The 20,199-nt window shown below is 38.8% G+C and overlaps 1 protein-coding gene across 7 annotated transcripts in view; it reads right to left on the reverse strand.

Annotated features, from left to right (window-relative positions):
* Positions 1–7,497: 7,497 nt before the first annotated feature.
* The window catches only part of wnt5b (wingless-type MMTV integration site family, member 5b), an 87,185-nt gene continuing 74,483 nt past the window's right edge, over positions 7,498–20,199 (reverse strand). For 6 of the 7 annotated variants that reach the window (XM_011491002.4, XM_011491001.4, XM_011491000.4 and 3 more), the window contains 3 exons: positions 15,249–15,541; positions 8,997–9,155; positions 8,059–8,918 (listed from right to left, as the gene is read on the reverse strand). In XM_011491002.4, the coding sequence (XP_011489304.1) occupies positions 8,619–8,918; positions 8,997–9,155; positions 15,249–15,541 (752 nt within the window). In that variant the 3' untranslated portion in view covers positions 8,059–8,618. 7 annotated transcript variants of the gene reach the window in all.

The raw sequence follows: 20,199 nt of genomic DNA on the forward strand, positions 1-20,199 counted from the left end.
ACCTTAATGCGTGTGCTAAAATGGGATTTTTTTACTAAAGTAACTTTTGCCTTAAAGCTGGTATATTCAGCATGTATTATTCATGGTGGAAATTGTTCAACTTTTTTATACAAAATTACCCAGTTAGGATCCTTCTTCCTTTTCTCATAGTATTAGTTGTAGTTTATCTGACTGGACCCAAAGATATTTGTAAATTTAAATGGGTTACTATTCACATATAGGACTATTAGCTGTTGTTTTTCTATATTGATTTCTTTTTATTATTCAGTGTAACCCACCTTAACAAAGAAGTCTATTTAAGTGTCCTAGTCCATACCAAAGGTGGGCACTATGCTTGACATTTATTTTTGACATACATACTATCCACATATAATATAAACTAAAACTGTTCCAATGTAGTCTCAAGAAGTATTCAGTTAGTATAATCCTATACGCTACAAACATGGTCTACATAGTTCATAGTAGACTTAGTAGACTTGCTATTCTTAGTCTCAAGCATACTTAACGAAATGAATTTCAAGTGTACTACTTTTGGTTAAGGGTTTTGTTTTTACTTCATCCTGTGTGCACATCTAAATATATACGAGTCAGATATTCCTCAAGACAGCAATAAGCAGTTACATAACATGACCTTATATTGAAAATCGCCCCACTCTTTACCTTAAAGGACTGCATACCCTTTAGCAAAAAGCACTTGAAGATTATTTTATTAAATATACTTCAGCATAAGTACAGCAAGCATACTATATACATGAAATGAAGGACGTATATTAATTGAATACTTCTTCAGACTAAATTGGAACGTTTTAAATTTACAATGTAGATAGCATTTAAAAAGTAAACTTCAAGACTATTAGCTGTAGTTTTCTATATTCCTTCCTTTAGTATACTTGGTCTATAATAAAAGTGAGGCAGTGTCCTTGAAGTTGACTTTTTACATACTATCTATACATTGTAAACTTTAAATGTTCTAATTTAGTCTGAAGAAGTCTTCAGTTAGTATGATTCCTACATAATGTGCACACCATCTATAGTATAATGTACTTGCAGTACTTTTATCCAAGTACACTGAATAAATTAAGCTTCAAGTGTACTACTTTTTTCTAAGGATTTTGATTTTATTATTAATTTTAACTCTTACAAGCATCAACTTGAGCACATGTGGGTACATTTAGGCATATTTGAGTTGGTGATATACAATTACGACCACAGACCATGTCTGCTTTGTTGTTTTTACTAATTAACACATCTCTATAGCACTGCATGTTGGAACGCACACCTTACCACTCCCACCAAAGCCGGCACACCCGGCACCGTTGGTAGCTGGGCGTGCTGCAAAACAATTCAGCTCAACTGTTTTTCATGGTGCTAGTTATTCTGGTCTTTAGTATCAATCACTAAGAAACATGCTGAACAGCTTTTTTGACACAAGCTTTTGTTTCAAGACAGCCTTTTAAACAACAAGAGAATACCTATAATAAAGTACTACCAACACAGAATACTACACATGGTAGTGATGCCCTGCAGACGGAGAGCAGTACACGACATTTCCGTAGAACTTTGAACTGATCACTGATTATGTTTTCTATCTTATCAGTGAACTTTCAGTGAAAATGATAGAACTTTAACTTAATTTTTGCATACAGAAGCATAGTCAGCACATTAAAAATATAATTGGATTAATTTGATTGTAAAACAATGTGTATGCCACAAATATTAAATTATTTTCAAAGGATTGCTGTAAGTCTTAGATTATGAATGAAAAATTGGTTTGCTTTGTTGGCTATTATGGATTTCTTCTTTTTGTCTCTGATAAAGGGCTTATGGACATAAGAATTGACTTTTTTTTTCCAGCAATCATAGATGATGTGTCTTAAATGGTCTGGACCTGTGACAAAGTATACATTACCAATTATAGAAAGATAGTTTGGATTTCGTTTGAGACCAAGGCTCGACTGAGCATATCCTTATAAACAGACTCAAAGTGAGTTTTAAAGTTTTTGGAGTTTGTCATACACTAAAACCAGTTTAAAACACAACTGGTTTTTCTAATTTGTGTTATCAGATTGGATGAGTTGATATATTTCTTTGAAAAAAGTCATTTATTTTGGTCAAAGTGGAAGTCTTTTGTCCCATTTTGAATGTAAATGTGCCTTCTTTATGAAATCAGCTTTCAATTGTGAAGATTTGATAAATGTGAAAGAAAGACCTTCGGCTCTGAAGCCCTCCAGTGAACTTGCACAGATGGCATAACAGGTTTGCATAACTTTGATTTCTTAATACACCACATTTTTAAGGCTATTAACCATTAAAGTGTTTCTTTGTTGTTCTGCATGTGTGTATGTGAATCTATTTATGTCAAAGTTCATATTCCTCTGGTTATCAGTCCCTTAGCAGATGTCTTCTGTGCCAACCAGAGATGTACACCGGATCTGCTGCCTAATTGCTGTGTTATCATTTCACATGACTGTGTAAGGTTCAATAAGGAATCTTTGATGTGTGTTTCTGTATTTTTCAAAGTAATAAAACATATAATCCTCTCAAGTTTTGCTTCACACGTCTTTGACCTATGATAAAACCTCAATTGGTGGCATTTTTGAAGACTATTTCATTATGTTTTGCAAGTAATACAGAAAACCTTTCCACTTCAGCTCAGTCGATTATCCGCGAGTCACGTTAAGCCCACCACACCCAACATCAGATTAATGTTGTGTGACTTAACACACAAAAATGGGTTCCGCTAAAAATATAACATGAGTCTGAAATGTTTCGATTTGAAAAAAAGATTAAATTAAGGATATTACAGAAGCAGACTGACTAAAACAACCTCATGAAGTCACCAACACAAGGATTTTGATCATTAATGAGATGCATTCAGGTTGTCACAGAGGAGGAAAAAACCATGATGTAATCTGAAGGACACTCCTTGAACTGCTTTATCCTGTTTTTCTTCTTTCCAACGATGTTCTGCCAAAAAAAACATTTTAATTACGTAAGTAAGGTCATGAGGTAAGTCCATGACCATCAAACTTTTGCGTTTTAATTCCTGTGCTCTGTAGTCATTTTGATGAAAAGTTTAAAAGTTTTCTGATGTCATTGTTTACATTGAATCTTCCTCAGAATTCCCTATTCTGATGAATATGACTCGTCCATTTTGTTTGTAGGTTTGTACAAATAATTTCCTTCCTTTTGATGCGTACAAGCACAGAGGAATCCAGTTTGTCTCAAAATTGAGTCTAAAATCCATCTCTTCAATTTAAAAATTCTTCACAACCTGGGCATCAACTCATGTTGACCCTCACTCTAAGATCCTCCTCAGGTTCTCTCCTCTACACTCCATCTGCTCATCTTTCCACCATAGGTTCAGCGGATCCACTTCTCGCCTCAGGAGTTCTTTATCACATGACTGCCCCACCATAAACTCACAATGAGTGTTTAAATCAAGGCTTAAAACTCACCTTTTTTTTTTAGGTTGGCTTTCCATCCATGTATCTTCAGAAGCTGCTGAATCCCTTTCAGGGTCACAGGGTTCCTGTGTGAAGGCAGCCTGTTGCAGGCCCACACTCTCACATGCACACCTAGGGGCAATTTAGAGATTTAACCTATGAAGCATGTTTTTTGGATTGGACAAGAAGCTGGACTACCTGGAAAAAACATGCACATCCCACACAGAAAAGTCCCAGCAGGGATTCAAACCAGCACCTTCTCGCTTCAAGACGAGAGGGCTAACCACTGCACCACTGTGCAGCCATGTATTATCGTCATTAACAGCATTATTGACATTGGGTTTGGATGTATGATGTACCTTGGCAAAAATGCAATCAGACACAGTTCCACGATTAGACAGCCGGATTACTCAGTGATCTATTCTGCTGTGACCAATCGATGAGCTTCTAGAGGTGTGGGTGGGCATTTGTTTCACTCAGTTCTCAAGCTGGTGGGTTTTAAAGAAGTAAAAAGCTCATTCACACATTCAAAGTGCTTATAGTTGTGCGATGAGTAAGCTCACACTATGCTGATGTTTAATGTCAGAGCTGAGATAGGGACACTGTTGTTTTTCACCTTTCAAAGACTCTTGTTTGGAAAAATTACACCAGAAAGAAACAAAAATGAATCCATCTTGCTTTTCTTGTTCAATTTTTCACAACATTTTTATTGAATTTTGGAGATCTCTTTTTTTCTGTTTGGCTTTTTTTGTGAATTAGTTTTTCCAGTTTTTCCAAACCTTTTTAGTCAAGATTTTGACTCTTATTTAAAGCAATTACTCATTTTTTTGTGTTCTTGGGACGATTGTAGCGACACATGACCTAATTTCCCCCAAGCTGTAAGACAGATGGCTACACTTCTAGCTTGGCTTTTCCGAGTTGCATTTGCTTAAAGCAGTGACGGCACATCCAATGTTGCAAAATATGCAAATGTAACTCCTTTTCTTTCACAACACGAGACAGCTGATAAAAAAAAGACTCTGCATCACCACTTTCTTCAGAACTTTGTCTTTTTTGATCAACTAATTCTTTATGGTTCGCATTTGTTGAACTTTTAGTTGTTTTTTGTGTCATTGTTCCTGAAAACTGTAAAATCTGATTTATGAACGTATTGGAACAATGACTCCTGGAAAAAAATGTAAAACATTTAAACTAGTTTCTCTGAGAACAGTCTTTGGAATCCCTGCTTGGAAACTGATTTTCTCAGAGTGTTTATAAGCAACAACTGCTGTTCCTTGTGAATGTCCATCCTGTTTTGCTCTATGAATTTAACAAAAATCTGTTACTGATAAAGCAAAGAGCTGTAATACACTTGCACAGCAAAAACTGTAAGAAAGCAAAACACCCCTTGTTTCAAAAACATTTTTTTCTTGGAAGACAAATAATTTTATCAAGAAAGTTTTTCACTGACAAAACATGTCTAGATTTTTTTAAATTATAAAACAAGAATTCTTGGAAAGAACATTTTTCTTAACCGATTGGCAACTTTCATTTGCTAATTGAAGGATAATTTGCCAATGGGGTAAGTGTTTTTGACTTAATTCTAAAGGGCCTGTTTTTGCAGTGTGGAGTTGAGATTTTATCTTTTTTTTTTTTAATTCATCCAAGGCTACCTTGTTTCAGAATTGGTCCTAGCGGTCTAATTATGTTCTGACATATCCATCCTGCATTTTCACAACAATATGCTTCGGCTGATCCAGAGATTGCTGCATTTCAGCCGTGGATGACTCAGCTATAACAGCTGCTGCACACAAGATCTCACTAAACACTTGTGTTGGGGCATCACGTCTTTTAGTACAACATCTCCCAACTTCTCTAAATTTTTTTTGTGTGTAAAATAAAAAATCAAACTCTTAGATATTTTTGACATAGTAAAAATAAATAAACTATTTCCCAAAAGTACCAGCTCTTTGATGCCAGAAAAGTTAGTAATAAGCACAAACAGTTCAATCTAACAATAGAGTCTACATTGTAGACAAAGTTGACATTTAAACAAAAAAAGTGTAACCTGCTGTAACATAGTTAAACCTTTATCAGTCTGATTACGCTTTATGGAATTTAAAAAATAGAAGTTATAAGCAGTGAAATAAGTCATGGTGTTTGTTTATCATTCTGAGTGAACTCAGACTGGCAGCTTTACTACAGCAGATGGCTGTCAGGTGAGAAGATTAGATTTACCATCAGGCCGCACTTTCACTGGTTTAATCCTTGTTAGATGCTCTTGTACATCCTAGCACAACGTATAATGGCTGTGCCGATAAACACGCTGAGAATACACAGGCAATAGTTGATATTAATCAGAAAGAACACTTTATAGGGTAAAGTCTAACTCTTTTGTCAGGTGAGCAGGATTACACGGAGATGGAGCAGTAATTCGGTCATGCTGCTCTGGTTAGTTGTCTAATCCAATTACCTGCGAACAGCTAAGAGTAATGGGATTCCTCACCAGGTCAGTGGGCTAACCTGATTAGGCACGAGTCTGCGCTTGACATTCAGAGCTAAAAGTTATCCAAGGTTCCTGCAGGAGCGTTTTATTAATCAACGACTATAACCGGACAAGATGGACGGTCGCGTTACATGTTTTGAAAGATGTGTTGGCTGTAAAGCGAGGAACACAGAGGACTTGTTTCAGACCCAAGAGCAGGTCAAAAGGAAAGAAGGGACGCCCAAGCTGTTTGACAATCTGTCTGGATCAAAGGTCCTAAGAGGGTGAAAGAGGAAAACGATAAGAAGGACAGCACGAGGCCACAAAGACGTTCAATAAAGTGATTTAAAAAAACGTGTCCGGGTCACAGTAGCACGTGGAATTTTGATTCATCTGTTAATATAAAAACAGTAACAGTGCCGTATAGAGAGGGTTAAACTGTGAAACTCATAACTTTTAGCTGAAAGAAGGACTTCTTGAAAATAGAAATAATTGATCCAGTTGAAGGAGCCGGGAGCTGTCATAACAGCCAAAACCAAGAACCTTCATGTTTATTTACTGACCCTCTGGTCCAACAATTCATGGCCAGTGCCAACAGGAAGATGATGGTGTTTGGTCTGAACCCAAATGTACTTTTAAACCCATAAATTCCCAGTCTCAAGCTGACATTCAACATTTTCAAGCCACCAACCTGGTCCTACCGCAGTCCTCCTTAGTAATGTAGCAGATAAAAAGCCTCTAATGTTTTATAGTAGATTGAAAATCTTGGTTTACAAACTTAATTTTGTGATCAGATCAAGTGCATTTACAAAAATGTGAATTTCTGGCTCAATAGTGCCCCCTTCAGCTGGAGGACTGCATTAAAAAAATCCCAGCTTCATGGCTCACCATCCATAGATCCATGGTCACGGGGCTGCTGGAGCCAACCCTGCCACTGTTGGCCGAACGAACGGGGGTTGTTGCAGGGGCCACACACTCACATAAGGATCATTTAGAGACACCAATGAACCCATGAAGCTTATTTTTGGACTGTGGGAGGAAGTCGGAGAAAACCCACACATGCACAGTGAGAAAATGCAAACTGCACACAGAAAAGTCCCAGCCAGAACTCAAACCAGGACCTTTTTGCTGTGAGGCAAGAGTGCAAACCACTGGTCCACCGTGCACTACCCCTTGCAGATGAAACACCACAAATATTTGCAGATGAACATATTGTTATACCTACAAACGTGACAAAACTACTGCAAACATATACACATCTTTTGCATTTTGAAACTTTTAAAACTAAATGGGAAATAACCAGTTGTGTATTTTTTACAAGAGTATCTATATATATATGTTTTATAGATTATATCCTAAATAAACTGAAATGTTTTTTTATGGTAACAGAAGTAATAAAGAAATATTCGGATGAACTTCTTTAAAGTTGGTTTTTACTTGTGTTGGATCTTTTGAAGCACTTCTGTACTTAAACATTATTTCCTGTTTTTTTAACTGAAGCATCAAGTTTTTGTAAGCAGTTTTTTTTCAGTGTTTATGTTTGCATGAGTCGGACATTTTCAAAAGAACTGCAGCAGACAGAAGAAATCACTTTCAAAAACTAGTTTATCAGAGGGATACACAATACTGCACATGTATAAAATACAGAAAATGAATAGCAGTAATAAAATATATTTTTATCTAGTATTTCTTAAATGTAAATTGCAGTCCTTTCTGCTCATTCACATGTCCCCCCCCCCCCCCCCCCCCACGGCATGACTTGTCCTCTTCCGCTTTTTGCTTCGTGTTTGACATTTATAATTTGCATTAGAACCAAGTCATGATACATGACAGTTAGGAAAGGTCAAATTGGCAGCGTTTTCCTAACTTGAGTTGCACGACAGTACGGCATATATATGCATATGCATTCTCCGTGAATGTTGCTTCATTAAGGCAGGCCCGGCACATTAATCTCCCTAATGGAGGTTTTGCTCTCATCCCCGTCAGCTGAAGGTTGTGGTGCAGAAGCTGCTTGTTTGGCTGCATCCAGCAGGCCTCATTACTGCAGACATGGAGAGTCACGTCGACATGGGACGGAGCGTCAGATTGGTTATTAACAACTTCGAACGTTGAGGAAGCAGCCGTTTAAAACTCCCCATGAAAGTATAATTTATTTTTTCAGATCTTAATCTTTAAATTTTTTTTGACTTAACACTGAAAAACAGCTTTTCTTCAAATCTGTTTTACTTACAGATGTTAGGAGGCAGTGAATGCACTGTGCTCAGCTCCTGCTAACATTTTTTGCATTGCAAAAACAGATCATTTTAAATCTTTTTAAATAATAGAAATTGCAAGTTTATTTCTCAATTATTTATATATATGTTCTAAACTCATCTCACTTATGTGTTGTACTTTTAAAACATCCATTATTTTCCACTAGACTCTCTTGGGTTCATTCATCATTGATGATGTTTGTTTATCGCTTTTCCATTTGCTTCGCTCCTCCAATCAAGATCGGGATCGTAGACACATTTCTATCCAACTCCTGTTTTGGCCTCTGATCACACAGGTGTCGCATAGCAGTTTGCTATGCGGAACGCGCCAGGAATTTATGGGAATCTGAGCATGTGTGTCAAATCCTGAGCAAAACCCTGACTAATCACATCCACCCTCCACCGTCCTTTCTTCCCTCCTTCTCGCTCTAAACTCCGTCCACCTGCACCGTCCAGCTATTTACACACAAACTGGTCCACCAGCGTTGAGCAGCGTTTGCATTTGACGTAGCAACACCAGTGGAACTTGCAGTGGCAGCGCTCGTGTTTGTAGACGCGGAACTGGTCGTAGCCGCGGCCGCAGCACATCAACTCGCAGCCGTCCATGCCCTCAGAGGTTTTGTTGCAGAAGCGCCCCTGTGTGCCCAGAGAGCCTGTAGTTTCGTTGCGGTGGCAGTAATCTGGGCTCAGATCAATGTAGACCAGGTCCTCAGGGGTGGGGGGGTTGAAGCGCTTGTCCAAAAGCTCCAGTCTTCCCTGATGGAAAAAAAAGATGAGTTTAGATGAGCAACAGTAAAAATTGTTTGGTTAAGATTTTGGTTGTTATGAAGATACCTTGCGTCCAATCCGCATGGCTGCAGCACTGTCATATTTCTCTTTCAGGAACTCTCCAACACGCCTGAAGTCGGCCAGCTGGAGCCAACAGGTTTTCAGACTGCAGGAACCCGAGACGCCATGACACTTACAGGCAACATCTGCCAGGTTGTAAACAGCCTAGCGGGGTGAAACAAACACAGAAAAACACAAATTTCAATCACATTTCAACAACTTTAATTGATTCATTTATATGAGGAATTTTTTTTAAATCAAATTTAGGAATATTCTACCCTATTTGTTGGAAAATTAAAGCATAAAAAAATTTATGGTCCTTTAAAATAACTCTGCTTTGACTGGTTAAACAAGTTTTTTTTTTTTGCATTTCAAGAGTCTATTTTGTTCTTATTTTTTTAATGGCAGATTTTGAAAAGTCTCCTAAACTTAATATTGTTTTATTTCTTTTATTTTAAAGGATCCAATTAAATCTACTCATGTTTAAAGCAAAAGTAGTTTAAATTTCTGATGAAATACTACCATCTAGTGGTCAAACTTGTTAATTTCTACCTGTGGATTGTAAAGCAAAAAATTCCTTTTATAAATAAAGTTTAAACCACATTTGAAGTTGTTTAAGAACATCATCATGTTTATCAGTAAAGAAAATATGGTGAGTGATGAGATCTTATTCATTTCACACTTTTATTTCTAATATAATTTTGAAGTAAATGAAACTAAACATTAAAGACTTGTCTCATTAGACATTACCCAAAGTAGGATTTACAAAACTGTGCTTTAAGGTTGCTATTATAAAAGGTGTTAAGATGAGCTGTGATCAGACAAAAAAGGGATTAAAAAATTGAAGACGTGTGTCTTATTACAGATATTTTCCCCACGCTGTGGTAAGAATACTAAAGTAAGCAGTTCCCCCTCCTTTATTGTCAAGGTTCAAATATGAATTAAGAAAACAAACAAGAAAACATTAATAAGATGAGGATATACCAAAGGTAACGGTAAAATACCTTCATAAAAATGAAATGAAATTTTAAAAAGGAAATTAACAGTAAAAGAAGGTTATATTATTGATCTACAGACCCAACAAACTCCAAAGCATCATGAGTCTTGATAACTCTATGGTCAGAAGAGAATTTCACAGATTCAATAGAGTTTGTAATTTCCATTAACAAAAGGTTGAATGGGGTTTTTGATGAAAATTTGCATTTTGTTGTTCTGAAATTTATGCAGTGTTACAAATAGATCATGTAAAGCAGTTAATGTGGGGGCAGAAGGGAGCAGAAGATTTTGGAAGGGTGGCAAATGAGAACATTTTAATGTTAATTTAAGGTAGTCTTATTTTTATTTTTATTTTTGCAATGCATAAATGAGCTAGTCTTGCTAATAACTTAGTTCTTAACATTCAGACTGATATCACCCTCTAAAATTGGGGGCAATGCTTTTTACTGGGGAGCTAACCCACCCTCCCCCGTAGCTCCGCCCCTGCGTTAATTCATAAATTCAGTTCACCTTTAGGTCCGCCTATACAAACATTTGGCCTCTAATAAATAACATTGAAACAAAACTTGGCTTTGAACTCTTAAATTGATCATATTCACGCTTCAATAGGTCAAATAAACTGTTGGCCTGATCGGTTTTGTAAAAAAGACGGTTTTTAAAAAAATTCTTCCAGCATTACAAAGCAATTTGAACATATGGCCTTGTGAAACAACAGAGCAGGAAACAGAAGATTTATGGTTCCAGCAGTAAACCCTTCAACTTTACCAGGTCACTTAGAGAGCATTTAATAACCAAGTCACAAGAAACATTCCCAAGACCTAAATTACTAATCGAGCATCCTTACAGCTGTTTTTATGGCTGTTCTGTAGAACCCAGGGCTGTGGACACTTTCCCACGCGACCACTTGTTGAATCGATTTCCTCCGATTGCTAATTTTCCCAAATTCACCCTCATAAATGAAGCCCATCATTCTGTCTCCCCATGTTGCCTGATCTCAATTACCTTCTCACCTCTGTTAACCCTTGCGTCCCACACCATGACCCTTACCTTCCACCCCCTGCTCCCTACCCTCTACTTTACTACCCAGCAGGCATAGCACTCGCCAGCCTCCAATCCGGCGACCTGACCCCAGTGACCCCGTTAGACAGGCACAAGGGCAGGGGACAAAAACCTTTCAGGATAGATTGAAAACTCAGCTTTCTTTGTTTTGTTAAAGTATAAATATATAAAATATTATAAGTTATATAAAAACGTAAAAGAGTTTTCTGACATGCTGCAGCTGCCAGTGACATCATGCTGTTAAATAAAAGCATCCATGTGTGTGTCCAGAATCACACTGAGCTATTTGGGAGGACATGCCTGCTGGGCACAATGACACAGGACCTGATGAGAGCAAACACACACACGAACACAGCAACACACACTCACACTCAGTCATCCATAGCAAAGACACGGTCTCTGTGTCAGGCACAATAGGTTTAGCTCAGACAGGGTTAAGGGTGAGGAGCCACATGTGTTGCAGAGTGTGTGTGTGTGTGTGTGTGTGGGTGTGTGTGTGTGTGTGTGATTTGTGTATGGAGATGGTCAAAAACACAAAAGAAAAGAATTGAAGAACACAGGCTGCCCTTTGTAGTACTGTTTTGATCTTATCACATTATGGTGCAATAAATTAGAGGATACTCACTCAAAAACCAGGACTGCATTCTGGGAAATAGAGCTAAGGGCATTTTGTTTTGCGACCCTTTTCAGGCAAGTTTCAGGTGATAAAAACTCCTTAAATAATTATACATTTATAAAAGAATTGTTTGTTCTCATAGACATAACATAGTTTCTTAGTTCAATACTTCTAAAAGACCTTTTTCTAAAAGTTTGGAATCTTTTTGTTAACTTTCTTATTTCAAATAAACACATACGTTGTTTATCCCTAGAGTTAGTTTTCTTAATCATTCACAGTTGTATAAAAAACTCGACATGCAAAACTAATTGACAGCAAACGATGAATGATTGCTCTTGTTTTATATTATAAATTCCAAAGTTTATGGGATGAGAAGAGCCTGAGACAGAACTGCTCAGTTAGTTTTAGCAGGTTAGCAAACAAACAAGAAAGAAATGAAATACAAAGCAGCAAAAATAATTTCAATTCTTTTTTCAGTGAGATTTTGTGGCTTTAGTGACCCCTAGTGGTAAAGCGAGAGAAAGCAACTAACTAATCACTAGGAAAAACAGCACAGATTAATTGAAAACATTCTATGAAGTTTTTATTAGCTTGCGCATTTGAAATTCTTTCGTAGAAATTTGAATATATGTTAAATCTTACAATGCTTCAATAAAAAAAGAAAAGAATCAGTCTGAACTTCCCATCAATCTTTTTTTTTCTCTGTAGCTCTGTTCCTCCATGTGAAAAGAAGAGACTAATTCTCACAATAGTTTGTTTTCTTTGTTAGACTCCTTCACTGATGGCTGTATGGTGGCGCAGTGGTTAGCGCTCTTGGCTCACAGCAAGAAGGCCCCAACAATGGGGGACCTTTCTGTGTGGAGTTGCATGTTCTCCCCGTGCATACGTGGGTTCACTCCGGCTTCCTCCCACCGTCCAAAAACATGCTTTATAGGTTAATTGGTCACTCCAAATTGTCCGTGAGTGTGAGTGTGAATGGGTGTGTGATATGTGTGACCCTGCGACAGACTGGCGACCTGCCCAGGGTGTCCCCTGCCTTCGCTCATAAGTGGCCGGGATAGGCTCTGGCATCCCCGTGACCCCGAAAGGGATAAACGCAAGAAGATGAATGAATGACTCCATCAATTAAGCTCGTCTGAACTCTAGTGCAGACTGAACAAACTCTGCTCAGTCTGAAGCATGAGTCTTTCACTCTGAGATGCCCTGATGACTTGTCAATATATAATAATAATTTCTTAGTCTTGTTTGGTTTGCTCTGGTTTCTCCAGAAGCAAACAAAACTGCTAAGTATACCATGCAGTTCCAAATGCTGCTCACTTGAGGGTAGTATTACCTGACAAGAAAATAATTCACAAAGGAGAAACTGGCAAGTCCAAATGTGTGGTTATCACATGGTGATTAGTTCCTGTACTTCCTCACTGCGGCACATAAACATTTTTTTTTTTTTTTTGTAAGTTGCAACATGTCAGTAACTAGATTTACTTGATTTAGTTCACATCTGTACTGAGACCCCCGCTCTTGAGTGGACCAGAGTTACCTTAGTCTGTACAGGTAAACCCAATCACTGTATATGAAAACTGGACCAAGTGGGCGTGACCTCACCCATAAAAAAATGCCTTATATCCAACAAGATAAAGCCAATTCAGCCACTATAGTTTCATGTTACGAACGCCTGCATGATGGAGCGAGACAACGAATCAGGAGTGAGCTTGTTGGAAGGCCACACCCCTTCCACTTAGGAGAAGCTGTCAATCAAAGGTTTCAAAGGTTCGACGGGAGACCACATTCTTTTATGGAGTGAACAGGTTGGTGCCAGTGTTCAGCAGTGAATGGGACTGTGACCCTGAAGCTTTTTGGGCTTTCAAGAAAGGTAGAAAAGTGGAACAATAGATCTCCCTTCATCTCCTAAGAAATGAAAAAAATAGTATTTAAAAAGTTTGAATAACAAAAAAGGTTGGAAAATGGAAAGATGTTCATGGCTGAATATTTTTAATTACTTGGGGTTTTCTTCTTCCTGCTTTATATTCGTCCAAGTCAGCACTCGCTAGATGCTCCAAATGAGCATCCACAAAAAACATTTTTATCTGCTCTGCACAAAAACAAACCCAATGAGGGTGGGATCTTAAAATCAAAACTAACAGTTAAAGATAAAAAGAGAAATAATGAGATATTCTGTGCTTTAAAACCAATCACAAACAAAAATGATATCCAATCAGACATTTCCAGTTAATTTCTACACATTGAATAAAAGCGTTTGCGCCTGTTTCAAAGTCGTTCCACCAAGCAAACTATTCACTCATCGTTTAGGGAAGGTGACATTAGATATTTAAGTGTAACACATCAGATATGCTTTGGTACAACAAGGTCTTTATAATTGTTTTGATGACTTTTCCATTATGAAGCATACTGCATGATATTTTTTGTAGTATTCGTGGTTTTGATCAGTTCTTGGCTGCGCAACATTCAATCAACATTGGGTAAACATGTCTCAAACTGCACACATTTGTGGACACAGTCAAACCCAATGGCTGCCGTTCACACAAATAAAAACGAGCCGCACATGCATCCACACATATTGCACGCGTGCACGCACTAGCACCCCCTCGTCACCTCCACAAAAGCCCTGCAGTTTGCCTTGTTCGGCCAAGCAAGACAAATCCTGCTCAGGACAAACTGCAGTGTATTCGGAAGTAAGACAGAAAGCAGGGATAGAGAGGGAGGAGAGAATCTGTCTTCCCTTTTTTTCCCCCCACCCCTCTCTTCTCCACTCTTCCGTTTCAATGGACAGACGACAAAACAAGCGAGGGATCAAACAGGAGACAGGGGGAAAAGTCATTTCAAGAGTGTGTGAATGTGTGCCTTATTACAAAGCTGCAGCAGTAGATCTTTCACTCATACACTCTCCTACAGCCCCAACGGGACCCTCAGCAGAAACACAACCTCTCCAGACCCTGACCTACGACCTCTGAACCACACGTGCACACACAAACGTTGGCTCACTGTCTCTCACACAAATCAAACACACACGCACACATGCAGCGTCTCTGTCTTGTAAACAGCTTAAACAAAGCTGCAGATAAGCGCAGTCTCTTGATCCAGTGTGTGGCAGAACGGGGCAAATGGACATTTTATGAGTGTGTGTGTGTGTGTGAATGTGTGTGCGTGCTGCCAAGCCTTAGGTAAGGCTTTTTTAAACTTCCTTTACGCATAACGGCATTCTCAGATGATCAAAACCAGAGTTCACGAAAAAAAAAATTAGAAATGCAGCTCACTGTACAGTTGGAGAGGTTCACTGTGAAGATTTATAAATGCATGTGTGTCCGTGTTAACACTGTGGAATGTGCCTTGACCCGCTGACCCAGCAAGACTTCAAGGGCATTAGCAGTTATACCATTTGTACCCTCCCAATAAATAACCTGCTCACAAAAATACTGCCGGGTCAGGCAAACCGGGGACACCGCAGTTTTCCCAGACATTCCCAACAGACAAGCAGATATAGTATATAGGTATGAGAGGGGGAAACAGAGCGTTCCTCTCTGTAGGCTTCTCTTCCTGAGCTAAATGATGTACGTTCTGCTGGGCCATACCTGTCTTCCGGCCTCATTGTTGTGCAGGTTCATTAGTGTTCGAGCGTGCTCTCTGGACCCTCGTGGGTAATTCTTCTCCCTCTCTCGGGCGTCGACAAACTCTTGGGCGAACCGCTTGCCGTAATACACGTTGTCGCCGCAGCCGCCCCACAGCCAGTCCCGAGGCAGGTCTCGAGGTCGAGCAGTGCGGCTGCAGCCGCAGGTGGACAACTCGCCCTCACGGCACGCCCGGCTGATGGCGTTGACCACGCCGGCTGCACTGATGGCATATGTGAACGCCGTTTCCCTGGAGCCTGTCGGACAGCAACATGGGGGATACGTTTTGAAATACTAACACATTTATTCTTTTGACTTTACTTCTATCCTGTGTTGGCTGAGGTTAAACATTTAATGACGGGTATTATGGAAAGTTTCAAACCAGAACCCCCCCCCTCCCTAACACACAGTTAACCACCTCACACTGCTTGGTCTCATTAAGAATAGACAGAGCTGACAGTGGAGGCCCTCTCCTACACATGTTTAAAGATCCACTCCAATGAAAATTGAGTTTTTAACATGTTCTTGTTGACTTTTTCGGATGATGGAGAACATGTATAAAGTAAATTAAGCTTAAAACTGCATTTCTGAGTCTTTCTTTATTCAAATCGTTGTGAATCAGGAGCAGACGAAAAAATGCCATTGGAAAAAGCTTGTAGCTGTGACATGTGTGCTACAGTGGGCTACAAGCTCCCTGCTCTGCTCCATTCCGATGCATCCACCTGAACTTAGATCCATGTACGTCTTTGTTTTCCTCGTCCGAGTTGGCACGTGGCTCAAAACTGTACGGCTGGATAGCTCCAATATTGCTCGCCTTTTTTTTTTACTGCATAAAAGCTTAAACATTGAGAAAAGCAATTCCTAAACATGCCACCGGAAAAAAAAACAATGTCAGAGGAAAATGAGGACTTGATGAAGATGCTTGATTTTGTGCTGGAGGAGATGAAAGCTATGAAGATTTGTTTATGGACAAATTTTGGACGCGCTCGAAGAGGTGAAGCAGGTCCGGGACTGCAGGAGTAGTGTTTCAACAGGATGGACATAATCAAAACTACTACTAGTGTTCGGTTGAGGCTATGAGGGACTGTAAGCTAGTGGGTGAGAGTGTAAACAAAGGAATGAAGGGAAATGGGGGAGGGCTTCCTCTGCTGCAACATTCCTACCGAAATCTCAGAAGCAGATTTCTAACAAATTCCTGAAGCTCTGCAGAAACTATGTCCTAGAGAATGACACAGGTTTTTTTTTAATCTTGTTTAGATTCTCTTGTGAGCTTTTTTCCAAATCTGCTCCTGTATTTTTCCACAAACTCGGTTTTCATTGTACTTTCCTGTGAGGAGTCACCATATATGGAAATCCAAGACACGGATATCATACAGCCTGACTAGCTACACCACATCATGTGCATGACTGGATGATGCGAGGGATCAGAGAGAAAATACGCGTCTTTTAGTCATTTGGAAAGTCGACCTTTTAAAGAGGTCACATACAGGGCTTGGAGGAGAGAAGCGGAGCTAATGTGAGTGGAAAAACATCACCTTGTGAACAGCTTATGCTGGACATACTGTTCTGATCAATACAATAAAGTACTAACAGCATAAAACACATTTGTCTGAATCTAAGACTATTAATTCATAGCAATACTAAAACAACATTTCCAACAGATGAAAAATGCTAAATTGAAACCTACATATCATGAAGACCCACTCCGATCATCTTTTTGATCTATTTTCAAAGTCTTCCTTGTGGTTTTTTTCCTATGATTATGCCATTTTCTGACAAAAACCTGTCGTTCTCTAGGACATGGTTTTTGCAGTCCAGCAGGAGTCTACATGCTCTCCCACTGTCTTACAGTCCCTCACAAACCCCAAAATAACATTAGTGCTGCAACAAAAGTGGCGAGGATTATTGGAGCCATCCAGCTGTCCAGTTTTGTGCCAGGTTCCAGCTCAGACAAGGAAAACAAAAACGTACATCTCGTCTGCAAGTGGATGCATCAGGATGGAGCAGATCAGGGAGCTTTTGGCCCGCCCTAGTGTCTTTTCTATGTAAATACATCGTTTTTCCAACTGCATTTTTCGTCTGCTCCTGATTCACATCGACTGGAATTAAGTAGTCAGAATTGCAATTTTCAGCTTAATTTTCTTTATATGTGTCCTCTTTTCAGAAAAATGGCAAAAGTGTGAAATGTCACAATTTCAGGCATTTGTTGGATTAAACTTTCCAGAGTGTAAAAGTTTCTTTTCCTCCTTTCAAATATAAATCCAAGCTTGGGGATCTGACAGGATAGAGGATACAGGCAAAGCTAAATGTAATACACAACAGCAAAAATACCTAGAAGCTACCCAAATACAGGCTATTCAAAAGATTTCTATACATTCTTTAGAGAAGAGCCACCATAGAATTAGGAATACACAACAGAGTCTGCTGGTTAACACCATTTAAGCAAAGAGAGGATCTGCGTTCCTGCTCGACAGGTCCAAGGGGAAACCTGCAGGTGAATCATAAGGAATCTCATGTTTTTCTCCTGTTTTCATTTAACATATTCATGAAGATCTATATCCTCACCCACTAATGCAAGTATTTGGAAAGATGGTCTAAATCAACTAAAACTTTAATAAGGACTATTTAGTAGGGATGCAACAAATCCTTTTCCCCCTTGAATCGGTTTAAACCTTGGGTTCGGTTTTGTTTTGGTTCGATATATGATTTGTGTATTACAAAACAACAACAAAGACCAAAAATTAAGAAAATATAAATATATTTTAGTTGCTAATAAACCTAACCTACATAACCGTATGTTACAATGAATTGAACTGTGGGGAATTGTTGCATCTCTGTATGCCAGTATTTTTACATTAAAAGTGTTAAACAATTGTTGGGCAAAATTTTAAAGGAATTTATTATTTATAACTTTATTAGATTACACCAGGCTTAGTAAAGGTAAATGAAAAGTTATTAGCAAACAAAAAATAGATTTTTCCAAATGTTTTAAAAACTTTTTGTTGTTTTGTTTGTCGATCCGATACATCTTTAGCCACAAATTCAAATAAAGTGTGACTGAGAGAGAAATACCTGGGTACTGAACAGTGCAGGTGAAGTTTTACAAATTCCTTGTAATCGTTAAATTAGGGGTGCATTAGACTTAATCGATAAAATGATTTCTACGATCCAACCAAATCGATCTGTCTGAGGCAGGTTGCTAATCGAATCAATCTATATCATTATAAAATAATTTAAAAAGGAAAATAAATCATTCTTATCAATATTGGAAAATACCATTTGCATATTTTACTAAAATGTAAAAATGATCACATGTGATGCAGCAAAAAATGATCAACAGTCCTTACAGTCCAATGTGCGGAAACACTTTGAATTTTGCAAAGACATGTGACCATACAGTGTAGTAGAATGCTCTAATAATGTTTCCCCCTGGGTTATTTTGATGTGGAAAAAGTGTGTTAAACTTTATGACACTAAAATGTGAATGGATTTGCCATTAATTCTTGTTTCCTCGTTTGTTTGTACACATATTTAATATACACTTCATTATCTAGCATGAAATACAAGGAATCTGAAAAACTTCCTCTGCACTGTTCAGTATCCAGGTATTTGAATTTTTGGCTTAAGATGTCCTGAATTGGATCAAATCGTTCAAAATATCAACGATGAATCATAACAATTCAAAATTATGATATGAATTCTTTTCAAATGAATTGTTACACCCTTACTAATCCTAGTACCGCATTTGAACCTAACTGTGAGGAATTTGAACAGTTCCATTCCTGCAATATGTGCTGGTAGTGGGTGATGCTACAATTCCAGGTTCGATTGTGTTTTTAGTATTTAGCACAGAAATGTTCACTTTTAGCAGACATCTTAAGTATTTTGGGCACCTTTCTTCGTTGCTGAAAAATCTATTTGTATTTGCAGAAATGACTAATTTCCCATCAAATTTAGAGCCGTTTTTCTTGCACTGGCTTGAGGCAGGTTTACTGCCGTCTCCAATCAACACCATGCAGACAACCCCGCATTCAGAGGACTCTGCCTGCGTCCCCGCAGCAGCTTGGAGTCTGCGCAGCATCAACTTCAAACGGCAGCTCCGGATCTGCGGTGGCGGCTCATCGGCGCATTTCAAAAGCACAGCCGCGGGACAATAGACCGACTCGCACCTCCATAAACCTGGAGGTGGGGCCCACTGTCCGGCCGGGCCGGGCCGGGGAGCGGCAAACATTTCCTGGGACGCCCTGCAGCGGATCTGACACCTACGTGTGGATGAGACGTTTCCCACGTTGCCCGGTCAGGACGAGCTGATCCAGGATCAGCGCGCGACCACGAGTCGTTTCTATTAGCCACGTGACGCGTTTGTTTATGCCGTGGCCGGAACGCCGCGAGCGAAATTGTTGCGTCATGAATGGGAGGATTGCGGTCATTCACCTGAACTGGTTTCGTTTATTGGTTTAACGAAGAAAGAAAAAAAAACCCTGTCGGTTAATAAAAATAAAGGGTGGAAAATTACGACAAAAAATCTTAACTAAAAAAAGTAATAAAATAATTGTCACATGATAAATAAAAAACAAAAACAACAAATAAACAAAAAGTGCCTTAAATTCTTGATAATTAGACCAACAAAACACTCACTAAGAACTCCACAGTTAAAACAACCTAAGTTGGGTTGTTTTCAACCCCCTTTTAAGGCAAAAAGAGACAAACTTTTTTTGTCATTATTTTGTCCAAACACAAGAAAAGGGGCATAAAGGGTGCATTCATCCCAACCTAACAAATGCTCCAGATGAATAAAGTATGCATTGAGTGATGGGTCCACCTTTTGGCATTTCGAGATTTATAGAAAAAAAAAAGAAATATTTCAGCTAAAAGAACAAACACATAAAGAATATTGCAGCTTTGCTGGCAACAG

Source organism: Oryzias latipes, chromosome 23 (assembly GCF_053564925.1).
Source record: "Oryzias latipes strain Hd-rR chromosome 23, Olatipes_Hd-rR_3.1".
Classification (NCBI taxonomy): domain Eukaryota; kingdom Metazoa; phylum Chordata; class Actinopteri; order Beloniformes; family Adrianichthyidae; genus Oryzias; species Oryzias latipes.